At 47.2% G+C, this 19816-nt stretch overlaps 1 protein-coding gene across 1 annotated transcript; it reads left to right on the top strand.

The window, feature by feature from the left end:
* Positions 1-17173: 17173 nt before the first annotated feature.
* On the top strand, positions 17174-19314 carry LOC140418028 (uncharacterized; the record flags this gene model as incomplete). Its single annotated transcript, XM_072501458.1, has 1 exon — positions 17174-19314. A coding segment is annotated over one exon (990 nt), but the record flags the coding sequence as incomplete, so codon positions are not given.
* Between the last annotated feature and the right edge of the window lie 502 nt (positions 19315-19816).

Below are 19816 nucleotides of genomic sequence, written 5' to 3' on the forward strand. Positions count from 1 at the left end.
TCATAATCTTGTCCACCTCTCTCAAATCTCCCCTCGACCTCCTTTGCTCCAAGGTGAACAATCCCAGCCTGACATGAACAAACAAACAGAATATGTTAATAACTGGGATCGGACGGGACTGTTTAATTTCTGTTTTAAAGATACTGGGAATATTGTTCTGGACAATAAATGAATTGGAATATTTACCTTGGGTGTGAGTGAATGGAATCAATCTGGTATCCTCCTACGTTCTATTCATAACAGGGCAGATAAGACAGCCAGACACTCCCTTTGATCTTTTCATCAGCGTATCTGAGAGTTAAGAATATGTGACATGATTTTGGGATACCGGTGTGGGTGTGCAGATGTGATTTGTTACATGTGAAAAATAACAAGCCTAAATTCATGGTGAAATGGACTGAAGACTGGGTCCCAAACACACACAGCTACTGGAGACACAGCAGGAGATGAAATGGTTAATGTGGCCAGGGGATTGAGACACCATTGTGACATCATCAAGACATTGACACACTCCAGAGAGAAACTGACTTTAAAACAATCAGGATAGAATTAAACACACTGGACATGGTCAAAGTGGGAGTGAAATTAAAGCGATGATGGGATAAGGAAGGACTTGGGAGAAATAATACTGAGTAAGAACTGTCCACAAAGAGAGAGCTGGAGAATCTTGTACATCCATGCTTGATCTGTTGCTTGAAGCATCTGTCCTAATGTGCCAGTGACCTAGAACTCACGGTGTTCCTTCAGGAGAAGAAAATATCAAGTAGATGTTACCCCAGGCGGAGCCAGAACAGAACTGGAAAATAATGCGTCAGAGAGAGTGTTCTCCTCCCCCTCTAGGTGTGGACTCTAAGAATCCTGGGGGACTCCCTACTTCAGGTTTTCTTGCTAATTAGCGAACATTAAATTAAATTCTATGACTGGCTGGATTTATTATGAATTTGATTGTTACACTTCTCCTGTTTTTATTCCTGTTGTGATTACGCTCTGGGTAAGGATGGTTGACAGGTGACAGGATGGGAAATTGTGGTTTGGGTCTTCACTGACCAAATGTTTTATTGATCCGAAAGGTGTAATAAGGACCAAACTCCAACTGAAATAGAGCAGAGCTGAGAACAGACGACTTGCTGTGTGGGAAGAGGGAGATCAACAGCTCCCAGAGGACAGAGAAAACAAGAGTGCCTGGAATCCTAGACAACACCTGGCTGTCAAGGCCACCATGTTTTCACTGCTTGGCATGGGAATGCTGACTCCCTGTACCGGGGACGGAGCGTGGGGAAGACAATTGTTTGAGAGTTGGACGTGGCTTGGGTGGGTACAGATGGTTCAATGACAGGCTTTGTAATTGGTCTGTTCAAATATTAGTTCGGCAATGATTGGGTTAAATCAGTCTCCATAGACTTTGTGATGTAATAAAGTATAAGAAGGGATTCCCCGAGCACAGAGATTTGTTGAGGTTTTACATATTCCACTGACTGGGACCATGGCATCTGGGGCAGAACAGGGAGCATTAACCTGGAGATGGTGCTTCTACCCAGAGTGTAATGGGAATGCTGCTGCACTTTGATATTACTGCTCAGACATTAACATGTGTCAGCTCTTATTTATACGGAATAAAATCTAACCACGGTCACCAATAAAGGTTATGTGAATAATTTCAGAGTTTGGGGAAGCGGGTGTTAAGGATCAAAACATTCAAATTAGGAGGAGTAGGCCATTCGGCCCCTCAAGCCTACTCCACCATTCAATAAGATCAGGGCTGATCTGATTGTGGTCCCAACTCCACCTTCCTTCCTCCACCCTTTCTCTCCCACGTCAATCAAGAATTTATCAAACTCAGCCTTAAAACGTATTCACTGCCCCTCCACTCTCTGGGGAAGAGAGATCCACAGACCCACAGCCCTCAGAACAAATATCCTCATCAGCATCTTAAATGGGAAACCCCTTGGGCTGGATTCTCCGCCTTGCCAACAGTGCACCCATGCTGGGGATTTCCTGGTGGCATGGGGCTGCCCACAATGGGAAACCCCATTGACCGGCTGGTGAGACGGAGAATCCCGCAGCCAGCGGGGCGCACTGCACCAGAAAACAAAATCACAGCCCGGTTTTTAAACAGTGTCCCCGAGCTCTAGTCTCTGCCACAAGGGGAAACATCCTCCCAGCATTCTCTCTGTCAATTCCACTCAGGACCTCGTGTTTCAATAAGATCATCTCTCATTCTTCTCAACAGCAATGGATACAGTCCAAAGCTGTCAAACCTTTCCTCAGAGGATAACCCCCTCATTCCATGAATCCGGGGAGTCAACCTCTAAATTGTTTCTAATGCAACTATCTCATTTCTGAAATAAGGAGACCCAAACTGTACACAGTGCTCTAAATATGGTCTCTCCAAGGCCCTGTACAACTGCAGCAAAACATCCCAACTTTTATGTTCCAGTCCCCTTGCAATAAACAACAATATTCCATTGTGCTTCCCAATCACTGGCTGTACCTGCAAACTAATTTACTGAGATTCCTGTATCAGGACACCCAGATCCCTCTGTACGTCACAGTTCTGAAATCTTTCTCCATTTCTATAATATGCTGTTTTATTTAATCCTTCCTGCCAAAGTGGACAAGTTCACGTTTTTCCACGTTATGCTCCATCCGTAACATTTTTGTCCATTCACTTAACCTATTTGTTGTCCTTTGCAGACTCCTTAAGTCCACGTCACAAATTACTTTCTGGCCTATCTTTGTGTCATCAGCAAATTTCGTTGTCAAGGACGTCACGGTGGTGCAGTGGTTAGCACTGCTGCCTCACAGCTCTGAGGACCCGGGTTTGATCCAGGCCGGGTCACTGTCCTTGTGGAGTTTGCACATTATCCCCGTAATTGCGTGAGTCTCACCCCCACAACCCAAAGATGTGCAGGGTAGGTGAACTGGCCACACTAAACTGCCCCTTAAGTGGAAAAAATAAGAGAATTGGGTACTTTAACTTTTTTTTTTTTTTAAATTAGCCGCCATGCATTCGATTCCATCGTCCAACTCATTATAACTAGAAACAATACTAACTAAACATTACTTTTGTCGGAAACCTACACATTAAAGTCTAAAATAGAACTTTGCCCTTTACACAATCAAAAACTGCACTTCACAATTATATTTTACTCTACCCCGGAAGTCGAAACTTAATCGTTTCAGAATCAGTCCAAAGTGATGATTCATTCCCCAGGGTTCCATTCTTTTCTGTCTGGCAGCCTTTAACCCCAGAACTGTCTTTCATGGTGAATGATTGGCGAGATACCAGAAAACCGAGAGTAGGCATAAATCAGTCATTTTCTGGTTGGCAAGATGTAATGAGCTGTGTGTCACCGGGATCAGTGCTGGAGCCTCAACTTTTTATAATTTATATCAATGACTTGGACAACGGGACCGAAGGTATGGTCATTAAGTTTGCTGATGATGCAGGCAAAAAGGAAAAGGAGGTGATGCTGTGCTGATAATAAGGGATGGAATCAGTACATTAGTAAGGGAGGATCTCAGTCAGGAATCTGTTTGGGTGGAGCTAAGAAACAGCATGGGGCAGCAAACATTGGTAAGAGTTGTTTATAGACCACCAAACAGTAGTGGTGGGGCATGAGATTAATCAGGAGATCAGGGAATCTTGTAGCATGGGTAAAACAGTTATCATGGGTGACTTCAATCTGCATATAGACTGTGTAAACCTAATGAGCACTGATGCTGTGGAGGACAAGTCTCCGGACTGTGTAGGGACGGTTTTCTAGAACAGTAAGTTGAGGAACCAACTAGAGAACCAACTGTTTTAGATCCAGTATTATGTAGCAATAAAGGGTTAATTAATAATAATAATAATATTTATTGTCACGGGGCTGGTATAGCACAGTGGGCTAAGACATCTGGCTTGTAATGCAGAACAAGACCAGCAGCTTTGGTTCAATTCCCATTCCAGCCTCCCCGAACAGGCACCGGAATGTGGCGACTGGGGGCTTTTCACAGTAACTTCATTGAAGCCTACTTGTGACAGTAAATTATTATTATTACAAGCAGGCTTACATTAACACTGCAATAAAGTTACTGTGAAAAGCCCCAGGTCGACACATTCCGGAGCTTGTTCGAGTACACAGAGGGAGAATTCAGAATGTCCAAATTACCTAACCGCACGTCTTTTGGGAATTGTGGGAGGAAACACGAGCACCCGGAGGAAACCCACACAGACACGGGGAGAACATGCAGACTCCACACAGACAGTGACCCAAGCCGGGAATCGAACCTGGGACCCTAGCGCTGTGAAACAACAGTGCTACCCATAGTGCTACCGTGCCGCCCAAATAATCTTGCTGTAAAAGAACTTTTTTGGATGAATGACCACACTATGACAGAATTTTACATTAAGTTTGAACGTGAGGTATTTCAATCTGAAGCCAGGGTGTTAAATTTGAACAAAGGAAATGATGACGGTGTGAGGGACAAATTGGTTGAGGTGGATTGGGGGAAATACATTAAAGGTGTGACAGTACACAGGAAATGGAGAGACTTTATAGAATTATTACACAGTTTACATTCTTTCAAGGCACAAGAACCCCAAAAAGTCAATCAACCGTGGCTAACAGAGGAGGTTTAAAAAAACATTAAAAATTTAGAGTACCCAATTCATTTTTTCCAATTAAGGGCAATTTAGCGTGGCCAATCCACCTACCCTGCACATCTTTGGGTTGTGGGGGCGAAACCCACGCAAACACGGGGAGAATGTGCAAACTCCACATGGACAGTGACCCGGGGCGGGATCAAACCTGGGACCTCGGTGCCGTGATGCAGCAGTGCTAACCACTGTGCCACCGTTCTGCCCGCTGGTAGAGGAAGTTAAAGACAGTATAAGATTGAAAGAAAAGGCCAATAAAGTTACCAGAAATAGTAAAGCTGAGGATTGGGAGGATTTTATAATTGTGCAAAGGAGGGCGAAGACACTCATAAAGAAAGGGAGAATAGAATATCAATGTAAACTAGAAAAAAAACCATAAAAATGGACTGTAAAAGCCTCTGTCGGTACATAAAAAGGAAACATTTGGTGAAGATAAACATGGGTCTTTTATAGGTAGAGACAGGAGAATTTTATAATCGAGCATAGATCTTTAAAATGTCATAAACAAGTGCAGAAAGTCATCGAGAAGACTAATGAAATGCTGGCCTTTATATTTAGAGGACTGGAGTATAAGGACACAGACGTTATGCTGCAGCTTTACAAAACTCTAGTTAGACCCCACTTGGAGACTGTGCGTCGTTCTGGGCACTAAACCTGGAGGTGACCAGCTGTGTAGATGAGGGAAATGCATTTGACGGAGTCTATTTGGACTTCAGCAAGGCTTTTGATAAGGTCCCACATGGGAGACTGATAGCGAAGGTAAGAGCCCATGAGATCCAAGGAGATTTGGATCCAAAATTGGCTGAATGGCAGGAAGCAGAGGGTGATAGTTGAGGGGTGTTTTTCTGACTGGAAGACTGTGTCCAGTGAGGTCCCACAGAGATCAGTGTTGGGGCCCTTGCTGTTTGTGGTTTATATAAATGACTTGGACATGAATGTAGGGGGGTTGATCAGTAAGTTTGCGGATGACATGAAAATTGGTGGGGTGGTAAATAGTGAGGAGGATAGCCTTTCATTACAGGGGGGTTGGTCAGATGGGCTGATCAGTGGTAAATGAAATTCAATCTGGATAAGTGATGCACTTGGGCAGGTCAAACAAGGCAAGGGAATACATGGTAAACGGCAGGACCCTGGGAAGCACCGAGGATCAGAGGGACTTGGTGTGCATGTACACCAGTCTCTTAAGGTGGCAGAGCAGGAGGATCCAGTGGTTAAGAAGGCATATGGCATACTTGTCTTTATTAGCTGAGGCATAGAGTTTAAGAGCAGGGAGGTTATGCTTGAACTGTATTAAACATTGGTTAGGCCACAGCTAGAGTATTGTGTGCAGTTCTGGAATCCACATTTTAGGAGGGATGGGATAGCACTGGAAAGGGTGCAGAGGAGATTTACCAGGATGTTTCCTGGGATGGAGAGTTTTAGTTATGACGAGAGATTGGATAGACTTGGATTGTTTTCCTTGGAGCAGCGGAGACTGAGGGGAACATGATTGAGATGTAAAAAATTATGAGGGACATAAATAGAGTAGACAGGAAAAAAACTTTCCCTTTCGTGGAGCGATCAGTGACCAAGGGGCATAGGTTTAAGAGGCAGGAAGTTTAGAGGGGATGGGAGGAAAAGTTTTTTTACCCAGAGGGTGGTGGGAGTTTGGAACTCGCTGCCTGAAAGGCTGCTGGAAGCAGAAACCCTCATAACATTTAAGAAGCATTTAGATCGGCGCTTGCGATGCCCAGGCTATAGGCCAAGTGCTGGAAAATGGGATTAGAATGGTTAAGTGGTTGTTTTGGACTGGCGCAGACTCGATGGGCCGAAAGGCCTTTATGTGCTGTATGACTCTATGACCTATGTGAAGTTGAGGTTACAATCAGATCAACTGGTGTCTCTGATGGTGCCTGTGAAGGTTGGATAACTGAGTGAATCCCTTCTTACACTGAGAGCAGGTGAACGGCTTCTCCCCAGTGTGAATGCGTCGATGAGCTTCCAGCAAACATGGGACTCTGTATCCCTTCCCACAATCCGAACATTTCCACGGTTTCTCCATGTTTTGGATCTCTTTGTGTCTCCACAGATTGGATAATTGAAGCCTTGATCACACACAAACACGTGTAGTCTCTCCCCTCTGTGAATGGTGCAATGTAACTGCTTAAAGCTCTTTCCACAGTCAGTGCTCTGGAACACTCTCACTCGGGTGCGTGCGTGTCCCGGTACTTTTCCAGTCACACTGATGTTTAAAATCTTTTGAAGTCAACACATGAGGCAAACATTTCTCCTTCTAGATTCAAAGACTGATGATATTCAGGTCCAAAGGAATCGAGTGACTCTGCCAGATTGAGACGTGACGTTTGAGATTTCTGTCTGTAATTCGTCCTCTTCTAATATCCTGCAGAAACAATTTACAAAAGACATCACTGTCAGTACAGGATAGAAATTCAGAACAGACAATTCTAGTTTCTATGGAACATTCTTTCCTCTTCCATTCCCCAAAAGCTGTACATCTCTGACCCCCACAGACCCAAAACATGGAGAAACCGTGGAAATGTTCGGGTTGTGGGAAGGGATACAGTGCCCCATGTTTGCTGGAAGCTCATTGACGCATTCACACTGGGAAGAAGCCGTTCACCTGCTCTCAGTGTGAGAAGGGATTCACTCAATTATCCAGCCTGCTGAGACACCAGCGGATCCAATCCAATCCATATTTTCTCAGAGAATGTATAGGGCATCCATCACCCTATCAGAAGGAAAATGATTGTCTCCTTTCTTAAGGAGAAAGTCGACATAGCTTTATTCCAGGAAACTCATCTAGATTAAACTCATTTGGGGTGACACAGTGGTTAGCACTGCTGCCTCACATCTCAAGAGTCCCAGGTTCAATTCTGGCCTTGGGTGACTGGCTGTGTGGAGTTTGAACATTCTCCCAGTGTCTGTGTGGGTTTCCTCCGGGATCTCCGGTTTCCTCCCACAGTGCAAAGATGTGCAGATTAGGTGGATTGGCCATACTAAATTGCCCCTTAGTGTTCAAAAAGGTTTGGTAGGGTTACTGGGTGAATGGGATAGGCTGGAGGTGTGGGCTTAAGGAAGTGCTCTTTCAAAGGCAGGTGCAGACTTGATGGGCCGAATGGCCTCCTTCTACACTGTAGGGATTCTGTGATGAGGAACACTTTAAATTGAGGAGGGATTGGGTGAGGCAGGTTTTTTCGCCTCTTTTTCATCAAGTAGCAGGGGTGTGGCAATCTTTATTAATAAAAATATCCCTTTTAAAGTTGAAACCTGCACCAAGGAGAAAGCAGATACATATGTGATCATTAGAGGTTCGGTGCATAGAGATGTTGTTTCAATAATGAATGTTTATGGATCCCCGAATTACTCCTGGAGTTAATTACAAAGGCTTTTGTGGATTTCGCAGAGTTAGCTTCAACTAAAATTTTTGTGGTTGGCGACTTCAACTGCCACTCCTCTGGTAGATAAGCTCCCCGTTACCAAGAACCCCCCACGCTTCAAGCTAGGGTGGAGCTTCGGCTTGTGAGGAGGTGGGTTATGTGGATGTTTGGAGAACTTTGCACCCGAGGGGCGGAGATTTTATGTTCTTTCCAGCCCCACATCAATGTCAGACTAGAATCAACGACTTTTTTGTGCCGAAGACGATCCTACACCTGGTGTCCTCCTGCAACATCAGAAACATTATAATTTTGGACCAATCCACCCACCTCCCCCATTTTTCTGGAGCTTCTGCTCGAGGGCTCACCCCCTGGTCAAGAAAGTGGAGGTTTGATGCCTTCCTGATAAGAGGACTTCATTTACTACACATTTTAAGGAAGAGTTTGAGCTCTTCCGTTAACTCGGCCCCTGGCATTTCCCCCTCCAGACGTGTGAAGTTCATTCCGGTGGGGGGGGGATGATCATTTCTTACACTGCTAATAAAAGGTGCAGGTGCTGGAGAAGCAGCGGCGTCTGGAGGTTTCTTTGGCGAAGGCCGAGGAGAATTATAAGGAGGCCTGAGTAAGCTATTGCTGAAGGAGGCTAACGCAGCAAGACTCCCTATTTACTCAGCAGGTTGAGAAACGTTGAAAGTTTGCGAGGTAGAAGTTGTACGAGTTTGGGAGTAACCCGAGCAAATACAAACACCGACTTTGGAGCGATTTTGTGCGGCTTGGCGGAGGGAAAAGGATCATGAAGACGGAGGAAATAAACCAAAATTTTGGGAATTCTATGCAGGATTATACAAGTCTGAGCAGTCTGGTGATGTATTGGCGGTGTGGAGCATTATTTCTCTTCCTTGAATCTCCCGGAGGCCTCAGAAAGCAAGCATGAGGCTCTTAACGCTACTCTTTCTAGGGCAGCGATGTCAAAGACCATGAAGGAGCTTCAGCCAGGTAAAGCGCTGGGACTACATGGCCGTGGCTTTGGGTTTTACAGGGGATTTGAGGATTACTGTTGGATCTATTTGTGGGGATGTATTATCACTTTGACTCAAGTATGCTGCCATCGACTCTTTGTGAGGTTTATGTCTGTTTGATTCTGAAGCGGACAAGGATCACGGGAGTGTGTCTCTTATCAGCCAATCTCTCTTTTGAATGTTGACTTGAAACTGCTATCTAAAGTTTTGGTGAGAAAGTTGGAGGGCATCCTTCCGACAATCAATTTCTCCTTTAAATTTAGAGTACACAATTCATTTTTTCCAATTTAGGGACAATTTAGCTTGGCCAATCCACCTACCCTGCACATCTTTGGGTTGTGGGGGTGAAACCCACACAAACACGGGGAGAATGTGCAAACTCCACACGGACAGTGACCCAGAGCCGGGATCAAACCTGGGACCTCGGCGCCATGAGGCAGCAGTGCTAACCACTGCACTACCATGCTGCCCTCCTTCCAACAATCATGAGGGAGGACCAGTCTGACCTCGCTCTGCATCACTAACCAGCTGAGCTAAATTGGCTCCTAATTATATTACAAGCTGGGCAGCGGCAGGGTTCATGAATGTCGTATTTGGGCTTCTGAGAAGATCTCGACAAATAAATGTGTCAAGCTGAGGGAGCAAAGGATGTCAATGTCTTTGAGAGAGAGAGAGAGAGAGACCAGGGCCAAGCTTTGCAGAGTCTGCACCCTCCCTGGATTCACTTCCTTTCCCTTCAGTTGCTGCAAGTGACCAATTGAAGGTCCGAATGAGAAAAGAAATGGAAAGGGGGAGAAAAGAAAATGTTTTATTCACAAATTTAGAGACGGGAGGAAGTTTGCGTCCTTGTGAAGTTCAGTCGAGCAGTCACACAAAGCCCGAGCTGATTAGCTGGAGGACCAGAGTCCTTCTGGTCCTCCCACTCTTGCCATTGGTCAGTACCTCAGGTAAAAGGTCAGGAGGCGGGCTACCCTTTGCACATGCGCAGTCGTGGGCAGGGAGAGATCACTGAGCGGTTTATCGCTCTGGCCATCAGCCGGTTGCCTGGAAACCTTGTCTCGAGGCGGTTCTGTTGTCGGTTTTTTTTTCTCCCCTGTTCAGGGGGCGGGCGAAACAACGGGTGGGGGCGGGAAGCGCCGGGCCTGCGCACTGGAACCCGGTGACGACAGCGCGGAATAGAGTAATTCCTATTGGCTGATTCAGGCAGGGCCCTATTGTGATGTCACAGCTGAAGTGAAGGAAAAAAACTCCTGTCTTCAACATCTGTGAGTAAAACACTTTCTTTTCTCCCCCTTTCCATTTCTTTTCTCATTCTCACCTTCAATTGGTCACTTGCAGCAACTGAAGGAAAAAGGAAGTGAATCCAGGGAGGGTGCAGACTCTGCAAAGCTTGGCCCAGGTCTCTCTCTCCCTCCCTTAAAGACATTGACATCCTTTGCTCCCTCAGCTTGACACATTTATTTGTCTGGCTAAAAGGATGGTCTCTCGCCACCGGGGTAGCAGCGCGGTTGGGTGACCTGCACGACTTCCTGCGGTTAGAGAAGAGAAAGTCTGAGTTAAGGGTGCAGCAGGGGAGTTTGAGAAAAGGTGGGGGATGTTTGTGACCATGTTTGAGGAGCTATTCGTTGCAGGGGAAGAAGGGGGGGGGGGGGGGGGGGGTGAAAAAGGAGAAAAATCTGTACAAACTGTATAGTTGATTGTTGGGAAGAATGTTTCCCGGGGTGTTTATTTGCTGTAACGTTGATACAAGTTTGAATAAAATGAATTAAAAAAAAATAATTCATAAATAAAGGGATGGTCTCTTTCCTGATGTTCACAATTAAAGGAAAAGAAAATGCTGGAAAATCTCAGCAGGTCTGGCAGCATCTGTAGGGAGAGAAAAAAGCTGACGTTTAGAGTCCGATGACTCTTTGACAAACCTTTGACAAAGAGTCATCAGACTCGAAACATTACCTCTTTTCTCTCCCTGCAGATGCTGCCAGACCTGCTGAGATTTTCCAGCATTTTCTCTTTCGTTTCAGATTCCAGCATCCGCAGTAATTTTCTTTTATCACAATTAAAGGGCTGGTTTCTCCAGGAGATGGCTGACATTTAATGGGACAGTAAATTAATATTGGCTAGGGATATGTCTAGTATTTTTAAATTCGATATATTATTTATGGTCTGTAATAAAGTACATTTACTATTATTTCTGGTTGTGTAATATTGTACTGTCGCTATTTATATATTTCCAGTCATCTCTTCCCTCAAAAGGCTATTAGTCTATGGAATTCTCTTCCACAGGGATCAGTGCAGTCTGTGGGTCACTGAATGATATCAAGGATGAGTTGGACAGATTTTTAATATTTCTTTTGTTATTTTTTTTTAAACCATTTTTTAAATAATGAATGCAACAGAATAACAGAAATATTGATGGAAAATGGGTACAGTGTAGAACAACTGATACTGCCGCATAAATACAAGCAACACATTGCAGAATTAATTCAGAGCAGGATATTTGAGCGACCAGAGCCTCTAGATGAAATGCCAGATCAGTTAACAGGTTAACATAGTGAGTGGGGAAAGAGGGTAAAATTATATAAAAACAGAAGAATAACAATGCAGGGCGCATACCCCAAAATATTACAAAACACACTAACAGCATAGTCGAATTAAAATAACATAGATGACATAGATAGTGCAGAAGGAGGCCATTTGCTTCTTCAAGTCTACACTGACCCTCAGAAAAAGCACTCACAGAGGCAGACTCCCCATCCTATTCCCATAATCCGGTGCATTGATCATGGTCAACCCACCTAACCTAACATCGTTTGTGCGGAGGGGCAAGAATTCAAAAATCCCTAAAACAGTACTACAATGGAGAAGAAACATGGGAGGCCTGGCCCTCCCGAACTGGCAATACTATCACTGGGCAGCCACGGCCGATAGAGTGAGGAGATGGGTAAAGGACCCAGACATGGAATGGTTGATGATGGACGAGTCCTCGTGTACAGGAATGACCCTCCTGGCCCTCGCCACAGCAACACTCCCATCCCCGCCAGCACCAGTCCAGTGGTGGTAGCTACCCTGAGAACCTGGAACCAGATGTGGCAGCATTTCAGTCTGACCGATGTGTCCTTCATGGCCCCCATCTGCAGCAACCATAGGTTTGCACCAGCCATTCTCTTTTTTTTTTTTTATAAATGTTTTATTGAAATTTTTTTCCCCAAACAACAATTTTTCCCCTCTTACAAAGCAAACGCAACAATAACAATACAGAAATTTTAAACAATACACAAGTAACAAAACCCCTTTATCTTTGACCTAAACTAAACCCCCCCTCCCCCCCCCCCCCCCCCCTCCCCCTGGGTTGCTGCTGCTGGTCATCTGTCTTCCCTCTAACGTTCCCCTAGGTAGTCGAGAAATGGCTGCCACCGCCTGGTGAACCCTTGAGCCGATCCTCTCAGGGCAAACTTTATCTGCTCCAGTTTAATGAACCCCGCCATATCATTTACCCAGGCCTCCAGTCCGGGGGGTTTCGCCTCCTTCCACATGAGTAGGATCCTGCGCCGGGCTACTAGGGACGCAAAGGCCACAACGTCGGCCTCTTTCGCCTCCTGCACTCCCGGCTCTTCCGCAACTCCAAATAGAGCTAACCCCCAGCCTGGTTTGACCCGGGCCTTCACCACCCGCGAAATCACTCCCGTCACTCCCTTCCAATACCCTTCCAGTGCCGGGCATGCCCAAAACATATGTGCGTGGTTTGCCGGGCTCCCGCCACACCTCCCACATTTGTCCTCCACTCCAAAGAACCTGCTCAATCTTGCTCCCGTTATGTGTGCTCTATGTAGCACCTTAAATTGAATCAGGCTAAGCCTGGCGCATGAGGAAGAGGAATTTACCCTGCTTGGGGCATCAGCCCACATACCCTCCTCTATCTCCTCCCCTAGTTCTTCTTCCCACTTTCCTTTTAGTTCGCCCACCGACTCCTCCCCCTCTTCCCTCATCTCTCGGTAAATCTCTGACACCTTGCCCTCTCCGACCCACACCCCTGAAAGCACCCTGTCCTGTATCCCCTGTGTCGGGAGCAATGGAAATTCCCTCACCTGTTGTCTAGTAAATGCCCTCACCTGCATATATCTCAAGAAATTTCCCCGGGGCAACTTATACTTTTCCTCCAATGCTCCCAAGCTCGCAAAAGTCCCATCTATAAATAAATCTCCCACCCTCCTAATTCCCAACTGGAACCAGCTCTGAAATCCTCCATCCATTCTTCCTGGGGCGAACCTATGGTTGTTCCTGATTGGGGACCCCACCAGGGCTCCCCGCACCCCTCTCTGTCGCCTCCACTGTCCCCAGATATTTAATGTTGCCGCCACCACCGGGTTCGTGGTAAACTTTTTAGGTGAGATCGGTAGCGGCGCCGTCACCAGCGCCTCTAAACTCGTCCCTTTACAGGACTTTCTCTCCAGTCTTTCCCACGCCGCTCCCTCACCCTCCATCATCCATTTACGTATCATTGCCACATTGGCGGCCCAATAGTAATCGCCCAAGTTCGGTAGTGCCAATCCTCCTCTGTCCCTACTACGCTGAAGGAACCCCCTCCTTACTCTCGGAACTTTCCCTGCCCACACGAAGCTCGTGATGCTCCTGTCTATTTTATTAAAAAAGGTCTTAGTGATTAGGATAGGGAGACATTGAAATACAAATAAGAACCTCGGGAGGACCATCATCTTAATTGCTTGCACCCTGCCCGCCAGCGATAGAGGCTGCATGTCCCACCTCTTGAAGTCCTCCTCCATTTGTTCTACCAACCGTGTCAGATTAAGTCTGTGCAAGGTTCCCCAGCTCCTAGCGATCTGAATCCCCAGGTATCGGAAGTTTCTTTCCACTTTCCTTAGAGGCAAGCCTTCTATCTCTCTACTCTGGTCCCCTGGATGTATCACAAATAATTCACTCTTCCCCATGTTTAGCCTATACCCCGAGAAATCCCCGAACCCCCTCAAAATTCGCATAACCTCTATCATTCCCCCCGCTGGGTCCGACACGTATAACAATAGGTCATCCGCATATAACGAGACTCGGTGTTCTTCTCCCCCTCTAATCACCCCTCTCCATTTCCTGGAGTCTCTCAACGCCATGGCCAGAGGTTCAATTGCCAACGCGAACAACAATGGAGACAGCGGGCATCCCTGTCTTGTTCCCCTATATAGTCGGAAATACTCCGATCTATGTCGACCTGTAACTACGCTTGCCGTTGGAGCCCCATAAAGAAGTCTAACCCAGCTAATAAACCCGTTCCCAAACCCAAACCTCCTTAACACTTCCCATAAATACTCCCACTCCACCCTATCAAATGCCTTCTCTGCGTCCATTGCCGCCACTATCTCTGCCTCCCCCTCCACTGGGGGCATCATTATCACCCCTAATAGTCGTCGCACGTTAACATTCAGTTGTCTCCCTTTTACGAACCCTGTCTGGTCTTCGTGCACCACCCCCGGGACACAGTCCTCTATCCTCGATGCCAGTACCTTTGCCAACAATTTGGCGTCCACGTTCAACAATGAAATGGGTCTATAGGACCCGCACTGCAACGGATCTTTATCCCTCTTCAAAATTAACGATATCGTCGCCTCCGACATCGTCGGGGGTAGAGTCCCCCCTTTCCTGGCCTCATTGAACGTCCTCACCATCAACGGGGCCAACAAGTCCACATATTTTCTGTAGTATTCCACCGGGAACCCGTCCGGCCCCGGGGCCTTCCCTGCTTGCATGCTTCCCAGTCCCTTAATAACCTCGTCCACCCCAATCGGTGCCCCCAGGCCTACCACCCCCCGCTCCTCCACTTTCGGGAACCTCAATTGGTCCAGGAACTGCCGCATCCCCTCCTCCCCCTCTGGGGGTTGAGACCTATACAGTTCCTCATAGAAGGTCTTGAACACCTCATTTATCTTTCCTGCCCTTCGCACCGTGTCTCCCCTTTCGTCTCTAATTCCTCCTATTTTGCACCAGCCATTCTCAACACCACCTTCAAGAGGTGGAGACAGGACGGGGGAACACTGATGGTTAGGGACTTTTACACGGGAAATAGACTAGTGACCTTAAAGGAGCTGACGGAGAGACTGGACCTACCAAACAGGGATGAGCTCCAGGTCAAAATATTTCTCCGCAAGGAGACACCAGCATACCCAGGAACCCTGAGAAGCACAATGCAAGAGGAGTTACTGGACGCAGACAGTCTGGGGAAGGGAAACTGTGGACCTGTACGGACAACTCTTAATAAGGATACGCTCCTTACTTAACGAAACCCAGGAAAAATGGGAGGAAGAGCGAGGGACGGAAATAGGGTGGGGACTCTGGAGCGAAGCACTGAACGGGACCAACTCCACCTTCTCCTACGCAAGGCTAAGCTTCATGCAGCTGAATGTTGTGCACAGAGCGCACCTGACAAGAACCCGAATGAGCAGGTTCTTCCCGGAAATGGAGGACAAATGTGAATGGTGCCAGCGGGGCCCGGCAAACCATGCCCACGTGTTCTGGGTATGCCCCAGACATGTCGAATTCTGGACAGCCTATTTAGAGGCAATGTCCATGGTTATGAGGGTGGAGTCGTGCCCACAAATGGCAGTCTTCGGGTATCGGACCAGCCAGAACTATTCATGGGTTAGAGGGTGGACGCCCTTGCCTTTGGTTCTCTCATCGGCCGCTGGAGAATCCTGCTTGGCTGGCGATCAGCTGCAGACTGGCTGGCAGACCTATCGGAATTTCTCCACCTGGAGAAGAACAAGTTCACCGTCCAAGGGTCAGAGGATGGTTCCCACAAAGTGTGGAGGCCATTCACCAACTTGTTCCAGGATCTGTTTGAAGCCAGCGATCAATGGAAAACTGGGGAGGGAGGTGGGCCAACGGGATCGCAGAGAGTAGGCAGGAAAAGGGATGTGGGGAGGGTAGGGTGAGGCTACTGGGAAAAGGAGGGAGAGGCCAGAATCCAACTGACACAGAGAGCCGAGAACAAAAACACAAGAAGAGGAACCCCCAAGGGAAGGTTTAAAACAGGACAGGGAGTGCGCGGGGTGGAAGGGGGGAGGCCCATCAATGGGGGGGAAGGTAGGGCACCGTCCACTTGTAAATAACAGATAACTCCCATTGTACAGTGAAGGGCCCAGGAAAGGACCCAGAAACGACGAGTGTCGGGGGCGGTGGGAAGGGACGGGTGATGGGGGGACCGGCACCAAGGAAATTGACATGCACATTGTAATCTGCAGTTACCCTGACTGCTTGGATCGTGTATAATAAGCATTGCCACAACCCTGCTACTCGATTGGAAAAAAAACTGCCCCAACCAATCCCGCTTCAATTTAAAGTGTTCCTCATAATCCAGATGCGTTTCCTGTAATAAAGCTATGTCGACTTTCTCCTTAAGAAAGGAGAGGATCTTTTTCCTTCTGATAGGGTGATGGATGCCCCGTACATTCCCTGAGAAAATTTGCAGATTAACTGCCGCCATTAGTTAGGCGACAGAGAGAACAGGAACAGATTTTCACACCACAATCGGGCGTGCGCCATTACCCCCTCCTCCAACTCTCTTTACCAAAGTCTCCCCAAACTGCTCCTTTCACAGATAAAAGCCCCGTCTGTACCAGAGTAGGATAAAGTAAACAACACATAAACCCTCCCACAATAACAAAAATACAAAGGAATCACGAGCACAATAGATCCAAGGGGACATTCCTCAATAAGACTGAGGATCCGGAGGATTAACCCCACGGCCAGACTGTCGTTACCCTCAGGAAACCTTCTCCAAAATGAGGAGAAGAAAAGTAACTTTTGTAAATTGTTTTTACAGGATATTAGAAGAGGAGGAATTACAGACAGAAATCTCAAACATCACGTCTCAATCTGACTGAGTCTCTGAATTCCTTGTAACTGAATATCACCGGACTTTGAATCTAGAAGGAGAAATGTTTTTCTTTTCTGTCGGCTACAAAACATCATTCTGACTGGAAAAGCACCGAGACACACACACCCGAGTGAGAGTGTTCCAGAGCACGGACTGTGGAAAGAGTTTGAACCAGTTGCACAGATTTTTTTAAAATCACACCATTCACATGGGGGAAAGACCGTACATGTGTTCTGTGTGTGGACGAGGCTTCAACTGATCGACAAACCTGGAGAGACACGAGGGCACCCCCACCCTGGAGAAACAGTGGATATGTGGGGACTGTGGGAAGGGATTCAGAGCTCCATCTGCACTGGAAGCTCATCGGCACATTCACACTGGGGAGAGGCCGTTCACCTGCTCTGTGTGTGAGAAGGGATTCATTCAGTTATCCGCCCTGCAGTCACACCAGCGAGTTCACACTGGGGAGACACCGTTCAATTGCTCTGTGTGTGGGAAGGGATTCGGTGATTCATCCAACCTGCGGATACATCAGCGAGTTCACACTGGGGAGAGGCCATTCATCTGCTCTCAATGTGAGAAGGCATTCACTCAGTTAGTTCACCTGCAGTCACACCAGCGAGTCCACACAGGGGAGAGGCCGTTCACCTGCTCTGTGTGTGGGAAGGGATTCGGTGATTCATCCAACCTGCGGATACATCAGCGAGTCCACACTGGGGAGAAGCCGTTCACCTGCTCTCAGTGTGAGAAGGGATTCACTCAATCATCCGACCTGCAGAAACACCAGCGAATTCACACTGGGGAGCGGCTGTTCACCTGCTCTCAGTGTGAGAAGGGATTCACTCAATCATCCAGCCTGCTGACACACCAGCGAGTTCACACTGGGGAGAAGCCATTCACCTGCTCTCAGTGTGAGAAGGGATTCACTCAGTTATCCAGCCTGCGAAGACACCAGCGAGTTCACACTGGGGTGAGGCCGTTCACCTGCTCTCAGTGTGAGAAGGGATTCACTACTTCATCGTGCCTGCTGATACATCAGCGAATTCACACTGGGGAGAGGCCGTTCACCTGCTCTCAGTGTGAGAAGGGATTCACTACTTCATCGAGCCTGCTGACACACCAGCGAGTTCACACTGGGGAGAGGCCGTTCACCTGCTCTCAGTGTGGGAAGGGATTCACTCGGTTAGCCCACCTGCAGAGACACCAGCGAGTTCACACTGGGGAGAAGGCGTTAACTTGCTCTGAGTGAGAGAAGGGATTCAGATATCCAGACACCCTGCAGGAACACTAGCGAGTTCACACCTGGAAGAGGCCATTCACCTGCTCGGAGCAGGGGAGACATTCAATGATCCGTCCCAACAACGGAGACACTAGCGAGTTAATTCTGGGGAGAGACCATTCATCTGCTCTCAATGTGGGGAGGGGGTTTGTGATTCATCACACCTGTTGTGATAGTTCACAATAAATTACAGATGTTGGCTCCATTGTTATTGTTTCTTCTCTCACTGACATGCAGGACTGCATTTTGTTCATTCTGACATCTGGTGAATGGTGATGATTGGAGGGTTTCTTTCTGCTGGACTGGCCGGTCTAACACCTCTGCCTCCGGTGGGCTGACCATTTTTGAGCCTCGTTGCGATTACCTGGTTCCAAGTTTGACGAGGAGCACAGAATGAAAAGGTGTTTGCACGTTGGAAGATATTTAGTCCCCAAAGCAGCCACGTTGCCATGAAGATGGGCTGTGGTGGTTACAGGGTTCTTTTGTCTAATTTATCTGGGTGTTTCTCGCAGAAGGAAACTGTCATGGTATGAGGGTCAAGTTGTCTGGTAGACTGGGAAATTACAATAAACGTATCACTGAAAGTGGCAACGCAGGTGGATAAGGAGCTAAGAAGGCAGACGGCATGCTTGTCTTCATTGGTCGGGGCATTGAGTATAAAAATTGGCAAGTCATGCTGCAGCTGTACAGAACCTTAGTTAGGCCACACGTGGAATATTGCTGACAATTCTGGTCACCACATTAACAAAAGGATGTGGAGGCTTTGGAGAGAGTACAGAGGAGGTTTACCAGGATGTTTCCTGGCCTGGAGAGGTTGGATAAACTCGGATTGTATTCACGAGAGTAACTGAGTTGAGGGACGACCTGATTAAAAAAGTGGATAGTCAGAAGCTTTTTCCCAGGTTGGAAAAGTCAATTACCAGGTTGTGGTAATACCAGGTATGGCAGTACCTGAGAGGTGAATCACCATTGGCTAGACCTAGGAGTCTACCATTGGCTAACGTACGTAGCTCCGCTCTGAGAGGCGGGGTATAAGAACCAATGCCATCCCAGCAGCCTTCACTTTCTGTATCGAAGCTGCTAGGTACAGTTCTAGCTGATTAAAGTCGATTAGTATGACTCTCCTTGTCTCGAGTGTAATTGATTGTGCATCACAGGTGACAAAGGTTTAAGGTGCGAGGGGCAAAGTTTAGAGGGGATGTGCGAGGGAAGTTTTTTTACACAGAGGGTGGTGAGTGCCTGGAACTCGCTGCCGGAGGAGGTGGTGGAAGCAGGTACGATAGTGACGTTTAAGAGGCATCTTGACGAAAACATGAATCGGTTGGGAATAGACGGATACAGACCCTGGAAGCACAGAAGGTTTTTTTTTAATGTTTTTATTCTCCATTTTCACATTTTCCTTCAAAATTTACACCCCACCCACAAACAGTAAACGTAACATACAAAATCAATCCCCTTATCAACAACGATTTCATCCTCCCACCACCCCACCCAACGGCCCACCTGTCAATATATGCATCCAATAAAACAAACCCTCCCACGGTGGCAACAAAAAACTAAGGAGAAAAAGAAAATGGAGTCCGGGGCCGCCCATGGTCACCACTAACCTATAGAGTCCACTCC

This window comes from Scyliorhinus torazame, chromosome 5 (genome assembly GCF_047496885.1).
Source record: "Scyliorhinus torazame isolate Kashiwa2021f chromosome 5, sScyTor2.1, whole genome shotgun sequence".
Lineage (NCBI taxonomy): Eukaryota > Metazoa > Chordata > Chondrichthyes > Carcharhiniformes > Scyliorhinidae > Scyliorhinus > Scyliorhinus torazame.